The sequence below is a fragment of the Piliocolobus tephrosceles genome, chromosome 10 (genome assembly GCF_002776525.5).
Source record: "Piliocolobus tephrosceles isolate RC106 chromosome 10, ASM277652v3, whole genome shotgun sequence".
Lineage (NCBI taxonomy): Eukaryota > Metazoa > Chordata > Mammalia > Primates > Cercopithecidae > Piliocolobus > Piliocolobus tephrosceles.
The window spans coordinates 50,570,303-50,595,557 of record NC_045443.1 but is presented as its reverse complement, the minus strand read 5'-3'; the positions used below and the strand labels follow the sequence as shown (position 1 = coordinate 50,595,557).

The 25,255-nt window shown below is 47.9% G+C and overlaps 2 protein-coding genes and 1 non-coding gene across 27 annotated transcripts in view; all 3 read right to left on the bottom strand.

The window, feature by feature from the left end:
* Window positions 1-14,873, bottom strand: part of PCBP2 (poly(rC) binding protein 2) — a 40,745-nt gene extending 25,872 nt beyond the window's left edge. For 17 of the 25 annotated variants that reach the window (XM_026454666.2, XM_026454667.2, XM_026454669.2 and 14 more), the window contains exon 1: window positions 14,736-14,873. The gene's annotated coding sequence lies outside the window, so the exon portion shown is untranslated. Of the gene's footprint in view, window positions 1-2,045; window positions 2,378-14,735 lie in introns of those variants that run through there. The other 8 variants (XM_023210959.2, XM_023210934.2, XM_023210937.2 and 5 more) reach the window with 4 other exon arrangements.
* Window positions 11,604-16,877, bottom strand: PRR13 (proline rich 13). The gene is made up of 4 exons (XM_023210980.2): window positions 16,731-16,877; window positions 15,793-15,831; window positions 14,736-15,109; window positions 11,604-12,233 (listed from the first exon to the last, which is right to left on the bottom strand). Exons 2-4 carry the CDS (start codon window positions 15,809-15,811, stop codon window positions 12,186-12,188), a joined length of 441 nt encoding a protein of 146 aa, XP_023066748.1. The 5' UTR covers window positions 15,812-15,831; window positions 16,731-16,877; the 3' UTR covers window positions 11,604-12,185.
* Window positions 16,878-23,016: 6,139 nt separating this feature from the next.
* Window positions 23,017-23,119, bottom strand: LOC111542100. Its single transcript, XR_002731443.1, has one exon. It is a non-coding gene; the product is annotated as a U6 spliceosomal RNA (small nuclear RNA).
* Between the last annotated feature and the right edge of the window lie 2,136 nt (window positions 23,120-25,255).

Genomic DNA, 25,255 nt, shown 5'->3' with positions numbered 1-25,255 from the left:
GAAAAAGCTTCAAAGAATTCAGAAACACCTGGAAATCATGAGAGCAAACTTCCAACTAACTACAGTGAGGGCAAATGACCTTTTGTCTCCCTGCTGGGGAGCAGTTTAAGTTGAAAACTAGAGAGAACACATGTAAATTTTCTTTGTAGTAGCAATTTCTAGATAAGGAAATTGAGATGTATCCCACATTATAAATTTCAAATGCTGATGGCTAACACCAAATGATTTCTAAAAGGTTTAGATCAACATCCTCACTGAAAAGACATTATCTGAGATACCTTCCATGCAGGCTAGGGTTCCATATTCCCCTTCAGAAAATGACTCAATACGTTAAGTACACTTGAATCCTTTTCTCCTCTTCCTCCTTCCAACCCAACTTGTTATTCAGATTTGAGATGTCTTCCTTGCTTTTGTGTCTACCATCCAGTTTTTATTTCAAGTCTGTTAAATCTTAAATTTCCTTCCAAAGAAAACAATCAAAATAAAACTGGCACTACTAAAATTTTATTTTTGTTTTCAGGAACAGCAGTGTACCTTTCCTATACAGGATGACCCTTTTCCCACCTATGAAACAATTCCTAATATTGTTCCTAACATTTCTGCTTTAGAATAACTAGTTATGTGTAGAAAGAAAATTTGGTTTTTTTGGATATGCCTTTGCCTTCAATACCTCCTTTAGCACCTAATCGTGACAGCTTTAAAAAGGACGTCTCCCAAGTTGTAGAATGTCCCCAGTGACATTTTAAGTATCCATCCTTTTAAAACTCAACATGTCATCTCTCTCCTCCCACAGCTACATTTCCTCCTTCACAAAACCAGCCACTGTGTTAACTTTCCTCTAACACAAAGCCCATACCCTAAATATCTTAGGTGCTTAAGTGGCTGTCACACCATTCTGTATATGGCAAACTGTCCTCTGGCTACTCCAAGAATGTAAGTGATTATATAAGTGCATCCCCAAAGCACATCATTTCTCCTTTTTCAGAATACAATTAATTGCTGGCAAAATCCCAAAATTCAACACTTTTTACTCATGGAAAAATAGTGCTTGGTGGGGGAAGAAGCGTTAGGTCCGTAAGAATGACTTTCTTTTTTTAATAAGGTCTGGTAAAAATCTGGCAGTTTAATTCCTTATCTCCTTGCAGATGTAATAAGAAGCCCTTTACAAATATTACAATAACGCAACTTCAAAAAGGCAAAAAAAAAAAAACCAGGAAACCTATTTGAAGCCATTTCTTGAGGTAAAGTACAAAGATGCATTTTTAACTCCAAACCATCTAACCAATCCAAGAAATCTGTCAAATTTCCCTCCTGACTAGGTCAAGATAAATGTACCCCATTCCAGCAATCCAGCTGCTAATACTGCTGTCCAATACCCCTTCCATAAATAGCTCGGTCTGGGTTTACACCCGCAGGCATTTTGTAATTTAAAAATTCGTTACCCGGAGAAACGTCCTGATTAACTCGGCAACTGGGAGCCCGTCTACCCTTTCTTTAACTCTGCAGCCCACTCTCCCCTCGGTCATCCAAGCATTTTCCACTTAAGAAAAAAAGCCCCCCCTTCCCTCGACTAGAAAAGAAGAGGGGGTAAAAATAAACGGTTCGGTCGGGGGGGGGCGCTGCGATACAGGGGGAGGGGCCGGACTAGTAGCGCCTCCTCGTGTGGCTGCGCCAGCGCCTGACCCCCGCGGGGAGCCGCGCTCACCCGCCCGACCAGCAAGCCGGCCATCGCCTCCCCCAACCCCCCACAACCAACAAATCCACCGCCGCCCCCCCTACCGCGCGCGCGCCCTCCCAGACTCCTGCGCAGCCGCCACCGGGAAAAGGCGGGGGGAGGGGGAAACAGGCCTTGCGCGAGGCCTACTAGGCCGCGCCAGAGCCACGGCCTCGCGTGAATGACCGGCCAGGCACAGTGAGGTGGTAAGCGCTCACGCGGGACTACGCGAGACCGGGGCTCGTGACTAGGACCCGAGCCGGCTAAGAAAGAAGACGAAAGTGGAAATGGTAGCCATAGTCGGGGACGCAGGGAAAATTTTTAGGCTTACCTGCAGGCGCGAGGCGACTGAGGGGAAAAGGGGAGCGGGCGGGAAGGGGAAGGGCGGGAGGCCGGGGGCGGAACAATAGGGGCGGGCGGGAAGGCGAGGGGGGCCCCGCGGGCGGGCGGAGGAGGAAGGGGGGGGTGGAGGAGGAGGAGGAGGAAGGGGGAAAGAGACCCCGGGGCGGGTGGAGGGCGGCGGAGGGCGGGCGGGCGGGCGGAGGGCGGGCGGGCGGGAGAGGGCGCAGGCTGCGGCTGCTCCGGCTGCTGCCTCTGCTGGTCTGGGAGGGGGACGGGGCGGAGCGGCCTGCTTTCAACCCCGCGCACCCTTCGACCCCGGAAGCGCTAACCGCCCCGGGGGCCGGCGAGGCGATTGCGTCGTCCAAACCTTCCCCACTCAATGCAGACGGCCTCCCAAAAGCCTAGAGTGGCTCCTTGGACAGCGTAAGCACCAGCGAGACAACGGCTGCTAGCAAGCGGAGAACTGCGATAGAGAGGAGGCGTGGGGGCGGGAAGGAAACCAGTGGCCCCTAGTGGACTGACTGGAAAGTTCAGGTGTTAGTGCGGAGACGGAGCAGTCGCCATGGATCAAGAAGTGGCGAGTAGAGAGTAGAGAAAAGGATGGGTGGAAAGAGAATGAGAAACGATGAAGAAATCCTAGTAATCTACAGAGATACTCAAAAAAGAAAAGGAAAGAAAACTAACTTTCCACGTTTGAGGTGACCATTGTATCAACTCCTTACTCTTAAAAGGGAAGAATTAAGCATTTAACTTTCCTTTTAGGAAGAACTGTGTGTAGTTCATCTGTAACTGATAAGGGAAAGCTCTTTTTTAAAGAGTTCCATGAATAAATGTAGAAGGAATGAAAGAAATAGAAGGAATGGGAGTTGAAAAGTCACCATTCTGCAACCCAGAATGAAATAATTGATTCAGGCAAGTGTATCAATCATTAAAATTTTGAGAAAGGTTGTTAGGGAACAGGATATTATCATGGCACCAAATATCACCACACAAATTTGCAAATGTTTTTCTTTTTTTTTTTAAGTAATTTCAAATGGGCCAGGGGTAGTGGTTGGGAGGCTGAGGCAGGCAGATCGCTTGAGCTCAGGAGTTTAAGATACCATCTCTACTAAAAGTACAAAAATTCGCTGTTGTGGTGGCACACACTTGTGGTCCTAGCTATTTGGGAGGCTGAGGTGGAAGGATTACTTAAGCCCTGCTGGTCCAGGCTACAGTGAGCCATGATGATGGCCACTGCACTGCAGCCTGTCTCAAAAATAACAATTTTTTTTTTTTTGGAGACAGAGTTTCGCTCTTGTTGCCCAGGCTGGAGTCCAATGGCATAATCTCGGCTCACTGCAACCTCTACCTCCTGGGTTCAAGCGATTCTGCTGCCTCAGCCTCCTGAGTAGCAAAAATAACAAATTTTTTAAAAGCAACTTCAAATGGAGAGATCTAGCAGTTACCACCTTACCCAAGTACATAAATGATCAAACTGCATCACTCATAGTAGGACAACTTTGACACCGGGTGGTCCTTGGAAAAAATGCAACAAGAAATACACCACATCATCTATTAAATATTCTTGCCAAAAGTGCTTAATCTTAATCTAATCAAGCCATTAGATCTGATTTGCAATTTATAGGAAATTTAATACAACGCAAGGAGATATTTTGCAAATCCAGAACATTCCACAAGACAGCTAGCCAGTCTTGTCAAAAAAGGAATAGAATACAAAAAAAGAAAAAAATTGGCCGGGTACGGTGACTCACGCCTGTAATCCTAGCAATTTGGGAGGCCGAGGCACATGGATCACTTGAGGTCAGGAGTTCAAGACCAGCCCGACCAACATGGAGAAACCCCATCTCTACTAAAAATGCAAAATTGGCCAGGCATGGTGGCGCATGCCTGTAATCCCAGCTACTCTGGAGGCTGAGGCAGAAAAATCACTTGAACCCAGGAGGCGGAGTTTATGGTAAGCAAAGATGGTACCATTGCACTCCAGCCTGGGCAACAAGAGCGAAACGCCGTCTCAAAAAAAAAAAGAATTAGTTGAACATGGTAGCATGCATCTGTATAGTCCCAGCTACTCAAGAGGCTAAGGTGAGAGGATCACTTGAGCCCAGGAATTCAAGGCTGCAGTGAGTTAAGATGGCACCACTGTACTCTAGTCTGGGTGACAGAGCAAGACCCATCTCTTAATTGGTAAATAAATGAAACAAAAGCAGGAATTTTAAAATGCTTAAGGCAATAACAACCAAATATAATATGTGGCTCTTGCTTGGATCCTGGGTTTTTTTCTTTTTTTCCTTTTTTTTTTTTTTTGAGACGGAGTCTCGCTTTGTTGCCCAGGCTGGAGTACAGTGGCACAGTCTCAGCTCACTGCCACCTCCGCCTTCCGAGTTCAAGTGATTCTCCTGCCTCAGCCTCCTGAGTAGCTGGGATTACAGGCACCTGCCACCAAGCCCGGCTAATTTTCTGTATTTTTAGTAGAGACAGAGTTTCACCATGTTGGCCAGGTTGGTCTTAAACTCCTGACCTCGTGATCCGCCTGCCTCAGCCTCCCAAAGTGCTGGGATTACAGGCATGAGCCACTGCGCCCAGCCTGGATCCTGGTTTTAAAAAAAAAAAAGGTGCTGCATAAGACATTTAAGGAACAAGTGAGAAAATTCAAACATTAGCTGGGCGCGGTGGCTCACGCCTATAATCCCAGCACTTTGTGAGGCCGAGGCAGGTGGATCACAAGGTCAGGAGATCAAGACCATCCAGGTCGGCCAGGTGCGGTGGCTCAAGCCTGTAATCCCAGCACTTTGGGAGGCTGAGACGGGCGGATCACGAGGTCAGGAGATCGAGACCATCCTGGCTAACACGGTGAAACCCCGTCTCTACTAAAAAATACAGAAAACTAGCCGGGTGAGGTGGCGGGCACCTGTAGTCCCAGCTACTCTGGAGGCTGAGGCAGGAGAATGGTGTAAACCCAGGAGGCGGAGCTTGCAGTGAGCTGAGATCCGGCCACTGCACTCCAGCCCGGGCGACAGAGCAAGACTCTGTCTCAAAAAAAAAAGAAAAAGACCATCCTGGCCAACATGGTGAAACCCTATCTCTACTAAAAATACAAAAATTAGCCAGGCATGGTGACATGCACCTGTAGTCTCAGCTACTCAGGAGGCTGAGGCGGGAGAATGGCTTGAACCTGGGAGGTGGAGGTTCCAGTGAGCCGAGATCCAGCCACTGCACTCCAGCCTGGTGACACAGTGAGACTCCGTCTCAAAAAAAAGAAAAGAAAATTCAAACATTATCTGAATGATAATATTAGGAAGTATTTTTAATTTTCTTAAGTGTAACAATGGAACCATGGTTATGTAAAGAAATGGTTTTTAGGATGTACATGATGAAATATTTAAGGGTGGCCACACGCGGTGGCTCACCCCTGTAATCCCAGCACTTTGGAGGCCGAGGCAGGTGGATCACGAGGTCAAGAAAGTGCGATCATCCTGGCCAACATGGTGAAACCCCGTCTCTACTAAAAATACAAAACTTAGCTGGGAGGGGCAGTGGGCGCCTGTAATCCCAGCTACTTGGGAGGCTGAGACAGGAGAACTGCTTGAACCTGGGAAGGCGGAGGTTGCAGTGAGCTGAGATCGCGCCACTGCACTCCAGTCTGGCAACAGAGCAAGACTACATCTCAAAAATAAATAAATAAATAAATAAATAAATAAATAAATAAATAAATATATAAGATAGCCAGGTATGGTGGTGCACACCTGTGGTCTCAGCTACTAGGTATGCTGAGGTGGGAGGATCGCTTGAACCTGAGAGGTTGAGGCTGCAGTGAGCTGTGAGTGTGCTACTACACTCCAGCCTGGGCAACAAAGCAAGACCTTATCTCAAAGAAGCAATCAAAAAAAAAAAAAAAAACCGAGGGATGGCCGAGCATGGTGGCGCATGCCTGTAATCCCACACTTTTGGGGGCAGAGCAAGTTAGGAGGATCACTTGAAGCCAGGAGTTCGAGAGCAGCCTAGGCAACATAGTGAGACCCTGTCCCTGTAAAAAATTAAAAATTAGCCATGTATGGTGGTACACACCTGTAGTACTAACTACTTGGGAGGCTGAGGTGGGAGGAGCACTTGAACCAGGGAGATCAAGGCTGCAGTGAGCCTTGAACATGCCACTGCATGCTAGCCCCTTGACTCTCAGTCACGTTTTATTGGGCAGCCCCAAACTGATGGAGGCATCTAAAGAGAGGTAGCTTCCTGAAGTGGAAAGTTAGGCTTGAGGACTAAAATGCCTTTCCTCCCACCCCCTAAATTGTATTAGGAACAATGTGAAATAGAAAGAAAGGGCCAGGCATGGTGGCTCACTCCTGTAATCTCAACACTTTGGGAAACCGAGGCAGATGGATTGAGGTCAGGAGTTCAAGACCAGCTTGGCCAACATGGCGAAACGCCGTCTGTACTAAAAATACAAAAATTAGCTGGGCATGGTGGCACTTGCCTGTAGTCCCAGCTACTCGGGAGGCTGAGGCAGGAGAATCACTTGAACCCAGGAGGCAGAGGTTTCAGTAAGCCGAGATCGTGCCCCACTGCACTCCAGCCTGGGCGACAGAGTGAGACTCCGTCTCAAAAAAAAAAAAAAAGAAAGAAAGAAAGAAAAAGATGGCCAGGCAAGGTGGCTCATTCCTGTAATCCCAGCACTTCCGGAGGCCAAGGCAGGAGAGCTGCTTGAGGCCAGCCAAGAGTTGTAGAGACCAGCAAGAATCTCATCTCTACAAAAAAATTTTTTTTTTTTTTTTTTGAGACAGAGTCTCGCTCTGTCGCCCAGGCTGGAGTGCAGTGGCGGGACCTCAGCTCACTGCAAGCTCCGCCTCCCGGGTTTACGCCATTCTCCTGCCTCAGCCTCCCAAGTAGCTGGGACTACAGGCGCCCGCCATCTCGCCCGGCTAGATTTTTTTGTATTTTTAGTAGAGACGGGGTTTCACCGTGTTAGCCAGGATGGTCTCGATCTCCTGACCTCGTGATCCGCCCGTCTCGGCCTCCCAAAGTGCTGGGATTACAGGCTTGAGCCACCGCGCCCGGCCTCTACAAAAAAATTTTTAAACATTAGCCAGCGCCACCTCTAGCAACTCAGGAGGCTGAGGCAAGAGCATAGCTTGAGCAGCCTACTGCACTCCAGCCTCGGCAACAGTGAGACCCTGTCTCTGAAAAAAGAAGAAAAAGAAGTCTGTCATCTGGTAAGGGGCAGACCAAGTGATGAAAGGGAAGAAATGAAGTAGGAAAATGTTATGACACCCAGGAAAAACCAAACTAAGGAGTGTACTTATGTGAAGCCCTGGCTGAAGGTCACGTTTAACCTTAAGATTTCACAGTGGGGACATTCATACCTCTGAGAACTGGGGTGAATCCATGAAATCATCTCTAATGTGGGGGGGCAAAACAAATATCAAATATCTGTATTGGAACTGGCCAACAGTTGCACCCAGCTTTAAAAGAGAAAGATGAGACGCCTCTGATAGCCATACCTGATAATTTTATGAATCAATAAATTCTTCCCAGAAGAGGAACCAAACTAAGTCAAGAGAATGAATCTGCCTAGGGCCATGAAGCAATCTGATATAGGGAGTTGATTCCAAAAAGGCAGCAAACTAGATAAAAGATTCATCCCATTAACTCACAGTTCCTAAACTAAAATGTCAACTTGTATTTTTAGATCCCATGGATTTCCTATCTTTCCCATTCTCGTGTGAATGGAAATCTTGCTAGTTCCTAGTAAAAAAAGAATAGCCTGTAATCCCAATACTTTGGGAAACTGAGGTGAGAGGATCATTTGAGCCCAGGAGTTCAAGACCAGCCTGAACAACATAGTGAGACCTTGTCTCTACAAAAAATACAAAAAAATGGCCAGGCGCGGTGGCTCATGCCTGTAACCCCAACACTTTGGGTGACCGAGGCAGATGGATCACCGGAGGTCAGCAGTTCACGACCAGCCTGGCCGACATGGCAAAACCCCGTTTCTACTAAAAATACAAAAATTAGCCGAGCATGGTGGCACACAACTGTAATGCCAGCTACTCAGGAGGCTGAGGCAGGAGAATTGCTTGAACCCAGGAGGCAGAGGTTGCAGTAAGCCAAGATTGTTCCACTGCACTCCAGCCTGGGGGATAAACCAAGACTCTGCTTCCAAAAAAACAAACTAGCTAGGCATGGTGGTGGGACATGCCTGTGGTCCTAGTTACTCAGGAGCCTGAGGTGGGAGAATCGCTTGAGCCTGGCCAGGTTGAGACTGCAGTGAGCCGATATCACACCACTACATTACAGCCTGGACAACAGAGTTAAGACCACGCCTCAAAAAAAAAAAAAGAATGACAGAATCCCAGAGGTTCTTGTATGAGATGCTGAAGGCATAAGACAAAAACATTTGTGAACCACCATCTTAGTAGACTTATACTGATGCACAAAGCAGGGACACAAACACAAAGCTCTCAAGAGCCAAGGATTAATCTAATCTGGCCTACAGAAACATAACAGGGAGTTGAAAAGACTATGGGAAGACCCATCTACATATAATTATTACTACTCATAGTCACAAATTTCTTCCTTCAGGAATGTGGGCCCACTCTTGCTAGACTTGTCAGTTTGAAATCTGAATCTTGACTGAACATGTCTGATATTTAACATAGAGAAGCCCGGGCGCGGTGGCTTAAGCCTGTAATCCCAGCACTTTGGGAGGCCAAGACGGGTGGATCACGAGGTCAGGAGATCGAGACCGTCCTGGCTAACAAGGTGAAACTCCGTCTCTACTAAAAAATACAAAAAACATAGCCGGGCGAGGTGGCAGGCGCCTGTAGTCCCAGCTACTCGGGAGGCTGAGGCAGGAGAATGGCATAAACCCGGGAGGCAGAGCTTGCAGTGAGCTGAGATCCAGTCACTGCACGCCAGCCTGGGCGACAGAGCAAGACTCCATCTCAAAAAAAAAAAAAAACATAGAGAGTGATCCCTCCAAAAAAAGTCTCAGACCCAGGTATAACATGGGCTCCCAATTTTTCAACCTTTGATAAAGATGTATGAACCAAAATGTTCACAACAGTAGTTAAGTATATATCAAAACTAGAAACAAATATAAAATTATAGTAATAAAAGATTGGTTGAATAAGTTGGAATGCTGGGGCTAGGCACCGTAGCTCAGGCCTGAAATCCCAACACTTTTGGATGCTGAGGCAGGTGGATCACTTAAGGCTGTAGTGCAGTGGCACAATGTCGGCTTACTGTAACCTCAGCCTCCCAAGTTCAAGCAACTCTCCTGCTTCATCCTCACAAGCAGCTGAGATTACAGGCTCAAGCCACCATACCCGGCTAATTTTTTTTTTAACTTTTATTTTTTGAAGAGACAGGGTCTCGCTATGTTGCCTAGGCTGGTCTTGAACTCCTGGACTCAAGAAATCCTCCTGCCTCAGCCTCCCAAAGTGCTGGGATTACAAATATGAGCCACTGCACCTGGTCACCATCTATTTCTTTTCACTTCACGATCTGTCCCATGCCCACGATCTCCCTCTCCCCTCCAAAAAGGAGCTGATAAAGGAAAACATAGAGTGACTGGGGGGAAACAATTAGAAAGTTGGGCGCGGTGGCTCACGCCCATAATCCCAGCACTTTGGGAGGCCAAGGTGGGAGGATCATCTGAGGTCGGGAGTTTGAGACCAACCTGACCAACATGGAGAAACCCCGTCTCCACTAAAAATACAAACTTAGCCAGGTGTGGTGGCGCATGCCTGTAATCCCAGCTACTTGGGAGGCAGAGGCAGGAGAATCGCTTGAATCCAGGAGGCGGAGGTTGCGGTGAGCCGAGATCACGCCATTACATTCCAGCCTGGGCAACAAGAGCAAAACTCTGTCTCAAAAAAAAAAAATTAGAATGGCCCCCAAATCCAAGACACTGGAAAAGTGGACCTTGGCTTTGGATTTTTTTTTTTTTTTTTTTTTTTTTTTTTGAGACAAGTCTTTCTCTGTCACCCAGGCTGGAGTGCAGTGGCAAGATCTTGGCTCACTGCACCGGGTTCAAGTGATTCTCCTACCTCAGCCTCCCAAGTAGCTGGGATTATAGGCACCTGCCACCATGCCTGGCTGATTTTTATATTTTTAGTAGAGACGGGGTTTCACCATGTTGGCCAGACTGGTCTCGAACTCCTGACCTCAGGTGATCCACTCACCTCGGCTTCCTAAAGTGCTAGGATTACAGGTGTGAGCCACTGAGCCCAGCCATGGATTTTCTAATAAAATTAGAAGCTAGCTGTAAAATATAAGAAGACCTCAGGCATTTATTTCATAGAACTCTTTCCAGGGAAGTTATGGATGCAGTATAGCCAACTCAAAACACTCCTTCTTCCCTGTTCCTCCTCAAGCCCTACACTCAATGCCCACACCCATGGGTTCCACCTCAGAAACATCTGTTAAGTCTACTCCTTCCTCTAGCCCCATGTCCCCAACTGCAGCCTCATTTCCTGTTTTCAGGAACTCAGGTTCAGGAGCTCCTAACTTTCATCGTACACTTTTTGCAACTTGGCACCTTTGTAAAACTGCTGCTTCTGCCTGGAATCCATTGGGTTAAGAGCAGAGACTCAGAAGCCAGGCCGTCTTAAGCTCCAATTCTGACTGAACCTCTACCTCCTGGATTTAAGCGATTCTCCTGCCTCAGCCTCCAGAGTAGCTGGGATTACAGGCATGAGCCACCACGCCCGGCTAATTTTGTATTTTTAGTAGAGATGGGGTTTCTCCATGTTAGCCAGGCTGGTCTCGAACTCCTGGCCTCGTGCTCTGCCCACCTCGGCCTCCCAAAGTGCTGGGATTACAGGCGTGAGCCACCACGCCTGGCCCACGGTTTCTTAAATATACTGATTTGTAGCGACACATGTAAAAAGTCTTAGCAGAGCACAGTCGCTCATGCCTGTAATCCCAGCACTTTGGGAGGCTAAGGCAGGTGGATCACCTGCGGTCAGGAGTTTGAGACCAGCCTGACTGACCAACATGGTGAAACCCTGTCTCTACTAAAAATACAAAAATTAGCCGGACATGGTGGCAGGTGCCTGTAGTCGCAGCTACTTGGGAGGCTGAGGCAAGAAAATCATTTGAACCTGGGGGGTGGAGGTCACAACTGCGCCACTGCGCTCCAGCCTGGGCAATAAGAGCGAAACTCCATCTCAAAATAAATAAATACATAAATAAAAATAAGAAGTTTTAGGAAAAAAATGTTTTCAAAAATAAGTATTATTCAGTAGATTTGGGGTAAAGCCCCATATTACTCTCTCATAGCTGATGGGCAGCCAGAGTTAAGAAAACATAAGCTAAAGGCCTATATCCATTCACCCAAGGGAAGATAATAAAGATTCATGCCACTCTGCCTGACCCAATTTTGAAGAGTTCTCCCACTTAAAAAACATAGGAATCACACGGTGTCTTCCTCAGTGAAGCTCTGGTTCCCTTCTATAAAATTGATACACTTTTAAAGGGTCTGTGGAAGGTTAGCAAAAGTAGTAGAATGCGCCATACCCAGCCAAGGTGATAGCACAGGTGAACAGAGACCAGGAGAAATATCTTTATTTGAATAGGACCTGAGACAGCATATTGGGCTAAGGAGGAAAGGTAAGGTTCCAAAATGGCGGTCAAAGCTCATCGACCAAACGGACTCTACTTCCCAGCAACTTTGCAGTTAGTGCAACCAACAAAAGGCCTGCTGGGCAATGTATTTGCCACTAAATTCCCCAAGTATGGCAACATTACAAAAAAGATAGAGGTTTTTCATCATAATTAAATTTCCACAAACCTCCTCAATCACAAGTATTATAAGCGGAAGTAAAAAAAATCACATTTTACAGATCTCAAACTTGTCGTCAACATTTAGTTCATCATTTTCAAAGAATAGCTTCCCTGCCTAATTCATTAGCTATATGATCTATCCAAGCAGCAACAAGATGGCCAGGCCATGGCAATCCTCTTCCCATTTCCCCTAGCCACTCAGGGCTCAACAGCAGGGTGAGGCTCAGGTGGAGGTAGGAAGTAGGGAGTACAAGGGCTACTTTCCCCCAGTACAACATGGCATCTGAAGCTTGATGGGAGAGCAGAACTGGTGAGACTTGAGGGAAGGGTCCAGGGCCTGTATTCAGTCAGAATCACTGCTGGAAGAGGAGGAGGAAGAGGAGGAGGAATGCTGCAAGGGGAAAGGGGAAAGAGGAAAGAAGCATCAGATCCAAATGACCTTTCATCACTCCGTGGGCCATTCTTTGGTGCCCCACCCCTCCACCCAAGTATCCCTTGCTTCCCTAAGAAGGTCAGGAGTCTTGAATAGACTGTACCTAAACAAAAGCAAGGGTTTCCTTCTGCAGTGAGCACACAGGAATGGATTAAACCATCCTAAAGTATCACAGAATTTTAAAAATTTAACATATTGCCTTTGGAGCAAATTTCCAACTTTCTTTACCTGAATCGATGCCTAGGCAAGGAATAAATTACAGGCACAAGCATAGTATAGTGCTAGGAAACAGCAGTTACCTTATAAATGCTTATTCATTAGCTGCATGCAAAGTCCTATGATTTTAAGAAATTGGATTCTACACATCTAAGAAGACAGTAGAAACAGCAGTTGTGTGTACACGTATCTCTACTTTTTCCAAAGCACAATGGGAAAAAGTGGGGAAGATGTAAGAAAAGGCTGGGAGTTCTATTCAATGTTCCTTAAGCACATACTCCCAGTAATGCTACAGTTATTTTTTTTTTTTTTTTTTTTGAGACGGAGTCTCGCTCTGTCGCCCAGGCTGGAGTGCAGTGGCTGGATCTCAGCTCACTGCAAGCTCCGCCTCCCGGGTTTACGCCATTCTCCTGCCTCAGCCTCCCGAGTAGCTGGGACTACAAGCGACCACCACCTCGCCCGGCTAGTTTTTTGTATTTTTAGTAGAGACGGGGTTTCACCGTGTTAGCCAGGATGGTCTCGATCTCCTGACCTTGTGATCCGCCCATCTTGGCCTCCCAAAGTGCTGGGATTACAGGCTTGAGCCACCGCGCCCGGCCTGCTACAGTTATTAAATAAAAACATTTTTCAGTCTCTCCAGGGTAATTTCTCCCCTTTCTTCCCCACTAAATCTCAATTCTCTTCTTTTTTTTTTTTTTTTTTTTTCAGATGTAGTCTCACCCTGTCACCCAGGCTGGAGTGCAATGGCATGATCTCAGCTCACTGCAACCTCCACCTCCTGGGTTTAAGAGATTCTCTGCCGGGCGCGGTGGCTCACGCCTGTAATCCCAGCACTTTGGGAGGCCGAGGCGGGCGGATCACAAGGTCAGGAGATCGAGACCACGGTGAAACCCCATCTCTACTAAAAATACAAAAAATTAGCCAGGCGCTGTGGCAGGCGCCTGTAGTCCCAGCTAGTTGGGGGGGGCTGAGGCAGGAGAATGGCGTGAACCCAGGAGGCGGAGCTTGCAGTGAGTCGAGATCACGCCACTGCACTCCAGCCTGGGGGACAGAGCGAGACTCCGTCTCAAAAAAAGAAGAGATTCTCCCGCCTCAGTCTCCGGAGTAGCTGGGATTACAGGCACGCAGCACCATGCCCAGATAATTTTTTATATCTTTAGTAGACATGTTTCGCCATGTTGGCTAGGCTGCTTTCGAACTCCTGACCTCGTGATCCGCCTGCCCCGGCCTCCCAAAGTGCTGGGATTACAGGTGTGGACCACAGTGCCTGGCCTTCTCTTCACACTTCTATCAAATACCCAGAATCGGGAATTAGAATCCACAAGGCAAATAAATACTGGGCAGTTAAATGTAAATGGAGGCCTCATCAAGATACAGATTGGTTTAATCCTTCCAGAGTTGTCCTCAGAGTTGCTTTCATCCTTGCACTTTTTTTTTTTTGAGATGGAGTCTTGTCTGTCACCAAGGCTGGAGTGCAGTGGTGAGATCTGGGCTCACTGCAACCTCCGCCTCCCGGGTTCAAGCAATTCGCCTGCCTCAGCCTCCTGAGTAGCTGGGATTACAGGCATGCGCCACCACACCCAGCTAATAATTCCCAAGTGCTGGGATTACAGGCATGATCCTTACTAATTTTTAAGAGTCCTCTAAAACAAAGATACTCGGCCTTGGGGCTGAGTACAAAACCTCCTTAGTCCTAGGCTTTGTTAGAGGCTGAGTCACTGACTGCTCTTGTCCTCACTTTTTCTGCTGGATGATAGGGCAAAGGGCCCATGTAATTAACACAAGGCCCTAAGAACACCGAAAGAGAGAAAGAACTCCAGGAACTAAGGCCATATTATTATTCTGTTAATTATTATAAGACTTTGCTTTGTCAAAGGAATGACTTTAACTGATGTTTTGACAATGTCTGTGGGGGGGTCCAACTTGCTAGAATATGCACCTGCGGGGAGGGGAGCAAAAGTTCTGGGAGAGAGTAGGGCAGAAAAGATTTGGCTTTTGATTCTAAATTCCATTTTAAGGCTCACCCTAGCTCCCCCCAGATAGGAGAAGCCTGATGTTTCTTTTCAAGATAATCAGATTCTTCCCAGTAGCAATCTTTTACAAAAAGGAAGAATCATCTACCAGAGCGACACAATCGTCATCCCCCCACGTCCACAGAATGTGAATCCCCCTCATCCAACCCCTGCCTACCTAGTCCCTCTGAGGGGGCACCCCTTCCCTAGCCAGGCTCCAGAGGGTACTGACCTTGCCATGCTTGTGGTGCTTGTGGTGCTTGTGCATCTTTTTATGAGCTTTCTTCATTTTCTTCTTCATCTTCTTGTCCACTATCACTGCTGGTCCGACCATGCCAGGAGCCAAGGGATTCACAGGAGGGATTCCAGGGGCAGGTGGGGGGTATGGAGGAGGGTAGGGACCCAAGGGTTGGCATCCTGGATACCCTGGCTGTGGCACAGGATGAGGGGGCCCACCTGGGGGGAAAGCTGGAATGCCCTGGGGAGGTCCTGGGGGAGGAGGACAGGGGCCTGAGGGAAAGAGTGGGTTAACAGGTGGTCGGTGGGCAGGATTGGAATCTCCAGGGCACCCGATGTTGGGGGTATATGGATTTGGCCCTGGCTGCCCTGGTGGAAGCAGATAATAAACATTATAATTCCCTAGAGTCTCCGACAACAAACAACAAAAAGAAAGAGATTCTTTCTCACCCAACACTTAAAGGGAAATGGAAAGGTGACAAAGGAGAATAGAGGGTAGGGGAGACAAACCTGAGTTGGGGATAAAAGGGGGAATGTCCCTGGAAGGGCTGGAGAGAGGAGGGAGACAGTGAACTCTGAGGAAGACAAAAGCACTGGTCAGGCCGGGGGGCGTGGTGGCTCAAGCCTGTAATCCCAGCAGTTTGGGAGGCCGAGGTGGACAGATCACATGAGGCCAGGAGTTCGAGACCAGCCTGGCCAACATGGTGAAACCCCGTCTCTACTAAAAATACAAAAAGTAGCCAGGCGTGATGGCGCACGCCTGTAATCTCAGCTACTGCAGAGGCTGAAACAGGAGAATCGCTTGAACCCAGTAGGTGGAGGTTGCAGTGAGCCGAGATCGGGCCACTGCACTCCAGCCTGGGCGACAGAGACTCCATCTCAAAAAATAAATAAATAAAATAAAATAAAAAAGCACTGGTCAGCTGTAGACTAAGGACTTTGCTTTTGCGGGTGTGGCAGGTCGGGGGTGGGGCAGCTGATAGAGAAACTTCCTGTTACAGAGTCCATCAGAAAAAGGGTTAGGGGTGGAACAGAAACCCCCAAACACTTACCGGCATTGGGATTCCACATGTTTAGGTGTGTCCTCCAGCCTGAGGAGAAAGAAATGAGGCAAAAAAGATGACAGTCTAGAGGTAGGAAGTGGACTTAGCACCGGAGCCCAGCCCTAACGTCTTCCACCCCACAGTAGGCTCTCCCACCTGGAGAACTACCACGACTTCCACATAAGACACATCTCTTTTCTGGCTGGGCGCGGTGGCTCACGCTTGTAATCCCAGCACTTTGGGAGGCCAAGGCGGGTGGATCACGAGGTCAGGAATTCGAGACCAGCCTGGCCAACATCATTAAACCCCGTCTCTACTAAAAATCTAAAAATTAGCCGGGCGCGGTGGCGGGCGCCTGTAATCCCAGTTACTCGGGAGGCTGAGGCAGGAGAATCGCTTGAACCCGGGAGGCGGAGGTTACAGTGAGCTGAGATCGTGCCACTGCACTCTAGCCTGGGCAACAGAGCGAGACACCGCCTCGAAAAAAAAAAAAGAAAGAAATGTCTCTTTCCACTTGTTTATTCGCTCGCCCTCAATACCTACTTAGTTCCTAACACAGGAATCTAGTTCCCAGGGCCCCTCCACCCAGGTGGAAGCGTCTAACTCTTCGCAAGAGGGCAGAGCCCGCGAGTCTTGGCACCCCCATCATTCATCTCCCTTTCCTGGAACTGAGTCCGGAGGCCTTTAACCACCCACAGAGTAAGAAAGGATCTCAAACAACTTTCTCTCTCCCTGGGGAGGACCCCACCTCAGGCTAAGAAAAGGATACGCCTGGAGGCGAAGGAGGAAGTTGCTCAAGAACCTCAAATACTTAAATATATGGACAGAGCTCCCTTCCTCCAAAAAAGAAAAAAGGCAAATGAAGATCGTAGCCCCAAGCTGCGAAGGGGCTGTTAACCCAGCAATGGGAAAAAGAAAAAACCCATGGAATCCAGATACCACGTCACCTTTCCACCGCCGCCTGGAGTTGACGCGATCTTCGCAGTCTGGGCTCTTACTTCCTAGTCACCCAGACCCCGTACTTCGGTACCCGCCTCTGCTACTGCCTAATTGGTAATTATGTGGCCACTCGGCTGATGATTGGACAACAAACTAATCAATCACTCTGGTCCGACAGAGGAGGAAACGGTTGCTCTAGCGGCAGAGCAGGGCCCTTTACGACTAGGCCAGTACTGAGAAGCCGGAAATCTCCTGGGGGCGGAGCTAGGCGGAGAGCGCTATAGTGGGCGGGGCCCGCTGCTGGGCAAAGTCCCAGAGACACCGAGAAGAAACTCTGCCCTTGCTCTCTACTAGTCATGGTTCACTGGGTGCAATACCTTGTAAAGTGAATACACTATGGTAAGTGTTGTAATACAGATATAGACAGAGTTCTCGGTAAGGGCAGAGGAGCTGCTGAGTCCTAGCCCCAAGCCTCAATGTTCCCGGCTCCCTCTTACACTCGCAAGGGAAGCAAACAAACATTCTTGCGGAAAATACAGAGATTTCATAATCTTTCCCAGGATTCTCTCTCTCAATTGCATAGCTCCGCCATCTGTCAAGAAGCCTAAACCAGAAACCAAGGAGGTCGTCCGTGATCCCTCTGTCTCCTTCACCTCCCTTACCCCAAATAATCAGTTTTGTCTCTCAAATACATCTGGAATCTCTCCACTTCTCTCCGTCTTTCCTGAGACGGAGTCTCTGTTGCCAGGCTGGAGTGCAGTGGTGCGACCTCGGCTCACTGCAACCTCCGCTTCCCGGGTTCAAGCGATTCTTCTGCCTCAGCCTCCCGAGTAGCTGGGACTACAGGCGCGGCTAATTTTTGTATTTTTTAGTAGACATGGGGTTTCACCATGTTGGCCAGGATGGTCTCCATCTCTTGACTTCGTGATCTGCTTGCCTCGGCCTCCCAAAGTGCTGGGATTACAGGCGTGAGCCACCGCGCCCAGAATTTTTTTTTTTTTTTTTTAAAGAAAACAATACAAGTGGCCGGGCACTTTGGCTCATGTCTGTAATCCAAGAACTTTGGGAGGCCGAAGCGGGCAGATCACGAGGTCAGGAGTTCGAGACCAGCCTGGCCAATATGGTAAAACCCCGTTTCTACTAAAAATACAAAAATTAGCCGGGCGTGGTGACATGTGCCTGGGATCCCAGCCACTTGGGAGGCTGAGGCAGGAGAATCGCTGAACCCGGGAGGTGGAGGTTGCAGTGAGCCGAAATCATGCCACTGCACTCTAACCTGGGTGACAGAGTGAGACCCCGTCTCAATAAAAAACAAAAAAACAAAAAAAACACAATACAATTAACAAACTTGACCTAAAACATTGAACCATGCTCTCGAAACTTAACGACTGCTAATTCTCCTTAAGCATGCTTAGAGCATTTATAAAAATTGGTCACATTCTAAGTTAAGCATGTCTCAACTGATGCAATTCAATTTTGAAAGAACTGTTCAATACATATTCCCTGACCACGATGTAAAATATAAGCAAACATACAGCTAGATTTTCTTTTTTAGAAAAAAAAATTGTTTAACTGTCATCCAGGCTGGGCACAGTGGCTTATGCATGTAATCCCAGCACTTTGGGAGGCCGTGGCTGGAGGATCACTTGAGGTCAGGAGTTCAGGACCAGAATGGGCAACTTAGTAAGACATCATCTCTACATCTCCACAAAAATAAAAAATTAGCCGAGGGTGGTAGTGCACGCCTGTGGTCCCAGCTACTCAGGAGGGTAAAGTGGGAGAATCGCTTGAGCCTGGGAGGCAGAGGTTGCAGTGAGCCCAAATCGCACCACTGCACTCCAGCCTGGGTGGCAGAGCAAGATTCAATCTCTAAATAAATAAATAAATTGCCTTAAAATAACCATGGAAAGAACAAGCCATGATGGAAATTAAATACTTAGAAATAAGTGGGCGGGCACGGTGACTCATGCCGGTAATCCCAGCACTTTGGGAGGCCGAAGCGGGTGGATCACGAGGTCAGGATTTTGAGACCATCCTGGCCAACATGGTGAAAACCTGTCTCTACTAAAAATACAAAAATTGGCTGGGGTATGATGGCACATGCTGTAATCCCAACTGCTCAGGAGGCTGATACAGGAGAATCGCTTGAACCCGGGAGGCAGAGATGGCAGTGAGCTGAGATGGTGCCACTGCACTCCAGACTGGCAACAGAGCAAGACTCTGTCTCAAAAAAAAAAAAAGAAGGAAGGAAGGAAAGAAGGAAGGAAGGAAGGAAGGAAGGAAGGAAGGAAGGAAGGAAGGAAGGAAGGGGGGAGGGAGGGAGGGAGGGAGGGAGGGAAGGAAGGAAGGAAGGAAGGAAGGAAGGAAGGAAGGAAGGAAGGAGCGAGCAAGCGGGCCGGGTGTGGTGGCTCACGCCAGTAATCAACACTTCAGGAGGCTGAGGCAGACAGATTCCTTGAGTCCAGGAGTTCAAGACTAGCCTGGGCCACAGGGGAAACCCTGTCTCTAATACAAATACAAAAATTAGCAGGGCATAAAAATACAAAAATTAGCTGGGTGTGGTGGCTCACACCCAGTTGTCCCGGCTCAGGGCTGGGGTGGATCACTTGAGCCTGAGAGGTGGAGGTTGTGATGAGCCAAGATCATGCCACTGCACTCCAGCCTGAGCAAAAGAGCACAAAAAGAAATAAGCCATAATGAAAATATTAGATCCAAAATTTGTGGGATATAGGCAGAACATGGTGGCTCATGCCTGTAATCCCAGCACTTTGGGAGGCCGAGGCAGGTGGATCACATGAGGCCAGGAGTTCGAGATCAGCCTGGCTAGCATAGCAAAACCCTGTCTCTAATATACAAAAAAATTAGGCAGGGTGGCTCACGCCTGTAATCCTAGCACTATGGGAGGCTGAGACAAGTGGATCACAAGGTCAGGAATTTAAGATCAGCCTGGCCAACATGGTGAAATCCCATCTCTACTAAAAATACAAAAAATTGGCTGGATGCAGTGGCTCACGCCTGTAATCCCAGCACTTTGGGAGGCCAAGGCGGGCAGATCACGAGGTCAGGAGATCGAGATGATCCTGGCTAACACGGTGAAACCCCATCTCTACTAAAAATACAAAAAAAATTAGACGGGCGTGGTGGCGGGCACCTGTAGTCCCAGCTACTCAGGGGGCTGACGCAGGAGAATGGCGTGAACCTGGGAGGCAGAGCTTGCAGTGAGCCGAGATCGCACCACTGCACTCTAGCCTGGGCGACAGAGCAAGACTCCGTCTCAGAAAAATAAATATATATATATATATTGTGTGTGTGTGTGTGTGTGTTTAGTAGAAATGGGGTTTCACCATGTTGGCTAGGGCAGTTTCAAACTCCTGACCTCAAGTGATTCACCCACCTTGGCCTCCCAAAGTGCTAGGATTACAGGCATGAGCCACCAGGCCTGGCCTGTTATTTCTTGACTTTTTAATAATCAGCATTCTGACTGGCATGAGATAGTATCTCATTATGGTTTTGATTTACATTTCTCTGATGTTCAGTGATTTGTGCTTTTTTTCATGTTTGTAGGCTGCATGTCTTCTTTTGAGAAGTGTCTGTTCATGTCCTTTGCTCACTTTTTTTTTTTTTTTTTTTTTGAGAAGGAGTCTCACTCTGTCGCCCAGGCTGGAGTGCAGTGGCCGGATCTCAGCTCACTGCAAGCTCTGCCTCCCGGGTTCACGCGATTCTCCTGCCTCAGCCTCCCAAGTGGCTGGGATTACAGGCTCCCGCCACCTCGCCCGGCTAGTTTTTTTGTGTTTTTTAGTAGAGATGGGGTGTCACCGTGTTCGCCAGGATGGTCTCGATCTCCTGACCTCGTGATCCGCCGCCCGTCTCGGCCTCCCAAAGTGCTGGGATTACACGCTTGAGCCACTGCACCCGGCCCATGTCCTTTGCCCACTTTTTAATGGGATTTTTTTTTCTTGTAAATTTGTTTGAGTTTCTTGTAGATTCTGGATATTAGACACTTTGTCAGATCATAAAAATTTTCTCCCATTCTGTAGGTTGGCGGTTTGTTCTGATGTTAGTTTCTTTTACTGTGCAGAAGCTGTTTAGTTTAATTAGATCACGTTTGTCAATTTTTGCTTTTGTTGCGATTGCTTTTGGTGATCTCATCAAGAAATCTTTGCCCCTGCCTATGTCCTGAGTGGTATTGCCTAGATAGTGTTCTTTTATTTTGAAATAATTTTAGACTCACAAGAAGTTGTAAAATTTACCTGGCATCCCCAGCGATAGTATCTTACATAACAAAACTGCATTTTGGCCGAGTGGGGTGACTCATGCCTGTAATCCCAGCACTTTGGGAGGCCGAGGCTAGTGGATTCCCTTGAGCTCAGGAGTTCGAGACCATCCTGGTCAACATGGTGAAATCTTGTCTCTACAAAAAATAGAAAAATTAGCTGGGCGTGGTTGTGTGCACCCATGATCCCAGCTACTCAGGAGGCTGGGGTGAGAGGATCACTGGAGCCTGGGAGACAGAAGTTACAGTGAGCCAAGATCATTCCACTGCACTCCAGTCTCACTCACAGAGTGAGACCCTGTCTTAAAACAAACAGGCTGGGCACGGTGGTTCACGCCTGTAATCCCAGGACTTTGGGAGGTCAAGGTGGGCAGATCACGAGGTCAGGATTTTGAGACCATCCCGACGAACATGGTGAAACCCCATCTGTACTAACAATAAAAAATTAGCTGGGCATGGTAGCACATGCTGTAATCCCAGCTACTTGGGAGACTGAGGCAGGAGAATCCCTTGATCTAGGGAGGCAGATGTTGTAGTGAGCCGAGATCACACCAATGCACTCCAACTTGGGGGTGACAGAGCAAGATTCCGTCTCAAAAAAAAAAAAAAAAGGTTTGCCTACTCTAGAAGTTTATTTTTTCTTTTTTCTTTTCTTTTCTTTTTTTTTTTTTTTTTTTTGAGACGGAGTTTCGCTCTTGTTGCCCAGCCTGGACTGCAGTGGTGCCATCTTGACTCACGGCAACCCTGGCCTCCTGGGTTCAAGCCATTCTCCTGTCTCAGCCTCCCAAGTAGCTGGGATTACAGGTATGCACCACCACGCCTGGCTAATTTTGTATTTTTAGTGGACACAGGGTTTCTCCGTGTTAGTCAGGCTGGTCTCAAATTCCCAACTTCAGATGACCAGCCCGCCTCTGCCTCCCAAAGTGCTAGGATTACAAGCATGAGCCACTGCACCCAGCCTAGGTTTCTAAAAAGTGTATTTACATGCCTAATACATCTCTAGGAGCATGAAATCACTACTCATGGGAATATCATATTAGGCAAACACTGGATTTGGTAAACTCATCTTCACAATTGGGACTTTCATATTTTATCATTTTATCACAAAATCATGGAACTATAGGGTTGGAAATGACTTAGAAAAACATTTATTCAATTTCCTGAGAAAAATAAACTTTCCTAAGAGTTCAGAGTTAGGAGAGACAAGATTATAACCTATATTTTCTGGCTTTTAGCGATCCCTTATTTATTTATTTATTTATTTTATTTTTTATTTTTTTATTTTTTTATTTTTTTTTGAGACGGAGTCTGGCTCTGTCTCCCAGGCTGGAGTGCAGTGGCTGGATCTCAGCTCACTGCAAGCTCCGCCCCCCGGGTTTACGCCATTCTCCTGCCTCAGCCTCCCGATTAGCTGGGACTACAGGCGCCCGCCACGTCGCCCGGCTAGTTTTTTGTATTTTTAGTAGAGACGGGGTTTCACTGTGTTAGCCAGGATGGTCTCGATCTCCTGACCTCGTGATCCGCCTGTCTCGGCCTCCCAAAGTGCTGGGATTACAGGCTTGAGCCACCGCGCCCGGCAATTTATTTATTTATTTATTTTGAGACAGAGTCTTGCTCTGTCGCCCAGGCTGGAGTGCAGTGGTGCGATCTTGGCTCACTGCAAGCTCGGCCTCCTGGGTTCACGTCATTCTCCTGCCTCAGCCTCCCGAGTAGCTGGGACTACAGGTACCTGCCACCACGCCCAGCTAATTTTTTGTATATTTTAGTAGAGACGAGGTTTCACCGTGTTAGCCAGGATGGTCTTGATCTCCTGACCTCATGATCCGCCTGCCTCGGCCTCCCGAAGTGTTGGGATTACAGGCGTGAGCCACCGCGCCCGGCCTGGTGATCCCTTCTATACAACATATTACATTCATTCAAAAATACTACAAGTAGAAACTGCAATACCACAACACTCCCCTTGTCTTTCTATTTATGGCCTCTCTGATGTTTGGGATATGGTCATTGTTTGTTTGTTTGTTTAAAATACGGAATGCTTCACAAATGTGCATGTCATCCTTCCACAAGGACCATGCTAATCTTCTCTGTTTTTTTTTCCTTTGTTCGTTTCGATATGGAGGCTCACTCATCCAGGCTGGAGTGCAGTGGTCTGATCTCAGCTCACTGCAAACTCCACCTCCCGGATTGAAGCGATTCTCTATCCTCAGCCCCCGGAGTAGCTGGGATTGCAGGTGTGCACCACCATGCCCAGCTAATTTTTGTATTTTTAGAAGACACAAGGTTTGTCATGTTGGCCAGGCTGGTCTCCAACTCCTGACCTCAGGTGACCTGCCCTCCTCAGTCTCCCAATCATAGGCTTATTTTATTTATTTATTTATTTATTTATTTATTTATTTATTTATTTATTTATTTATTGAGACAGGGTCTCACTCTGTCACCCAGGCTGGAGTGCAATGGCGCAATCTTGGCTCACTGCAACTTCCACCTGCCGGGTTCAAGTGATTCTCCTGCCTCAGCCTCCCAAGTAGCTGGGATTACAGGTGTGCACCACCACACCAGGCTAATTTTTGTATCTTTGTGGGGTTTTTTTCTGTCTTTTTTTTTGAGACAGAGTCTTGCTCTGTCGCCCAGGCTGGAGTGCAGTGGTGTGATCTCGGCTCACTGCAAGCTCCGCCTCCCAGGTTCACGCCATTCTCCTGCCTCAGCCTCCCAAGTAGCTGGGACTACAGGCGCCCAGCACCACGCCTGGCTAATTTTTTGTATTTTTGGTAGAGACAGGGTTCCACCGTGTTAGCCAGGATGGTCTGGATCTCCTGATCTCATGATCCACCCGCCTTGGCCTCCCAAAGTGCTGGGATTACAGGCGTATGCCACTGCACCTGACCTAATTTTTGTAGTTTTAATAGAGATGGGGTTTCACCATGTTGGCCAGGCTAGTCTCGAACTCCTGACAGGTTATCCGCCTGCCTCGGCCTCCCAAAATGCTGGGATTACAGGTGTGAGCCACCACACCCGACCCATAGGTTTATTTTTGATTAAACATAGCCTTATGCTCATCAGCATGTTTGTACATTCTTTTCTTTTCTTTTTCTTTCTTTCTGTTTTTTTTTTTTTTTCTCTGAAACAGAGTCTGGCTCTGTTGCCCAGGCTGGAGTTCAGTGGCACCATCTTGGCTCACTGCATCCTCCGCCTCCCAGGTTCAAGGGATTCTCCTGCCTCAGTCTCCTGAGTAGCTGGGATTACAGGCGGGCACCACCATGCCCAGCTAATTTTTGTATTTTTAATAGAGACAGTGTTTCACCATATTGGTCAGGCTGGTCTCGAACTCCTGACCTCGTGACCCTCGGCCTCCCAAAGTGCTGAGATTACAGGCACATGCCACCTGGCCCAGCTTCTTTTTTTTTTTTTTTTTGAGACGGACTGTTGCTCTGTCACCCGGGCTGGAGTGCAGTGGTGCGATCTCGGCTCCCTACAACCTCCACCTCCCAGGTTCGAGCCATTCTCCTGCCTCAGCCTCCCAAGTGGCTGGGACTACAGGCACGTGCCACCATGACCAGCTAATTTTTGTATTTTTTGTAGAGACGGGGTTTTATGTGGGCCAGGCTGGTCCCGAACTCCTGACCTCAGGTAATCCATCCACTTTGGCCTCCGTCAAAAAAAATTTTTTTTGTGAGTGAGGCTCCGTCCGAAAAAAATTTAAAAAAATAAAGAATATACAGAGAGTACTGTTTAGCCTAGATTAGGGGAAACATAAGCTGCCAGGGGGTAATTATAGTAGTTGGGGCCTGCAAGTCCTAGGAAGAAGGAAAGAGAAGGTGCCCAGAAGCAGGCCCTGTCATGATGTAGGTTGATTAAGAAAGAAAAAGAAGGCCAGGCATGGTGGCTCACACCTGTAATCCTACCACTTTGGGAGGCCAAGATGGGTGGATCTCGAGGTCAGGAGTTAGAGACCAGTCTGGCCAACAGAGTGAAACCCCATCTCTACTAAAAAACACCAAAAATTAGCTGGGTGTGGTGGCGGGTGCCTGTAGTCGCAGCTGCTCGGGAGGCTGAGACAGGAGAATCAGTTGAACTCAGGAGGCAGAGGTTGCAGTGAGCCGAGATCCCTCCATTGTACTCCAGCCTAGGCAACAGAGCAAGACTCCATCTCGGAAAAAAAAAAAAAGGCTGGGCGCGGTGGCTCAAGCCTGTAATCCCAGCACTTTGGGAGGCCGAGACGGGCGGATCACGAGGTCAGGAGATCGAGACCATCCTGGCTAA

Excerpts from the sequence above, each read along its gene's own strand:
- PRR13 (XM_023210980.2), bottom strand. Across the intron at positions 12,234-14,735 it reads AGCACCACAAGCATGGCAAG|CATTCCTCCTCCTCTTCCTC; the intron begins GTCAGTACCCTC and ends TTCCCCTTGCAG.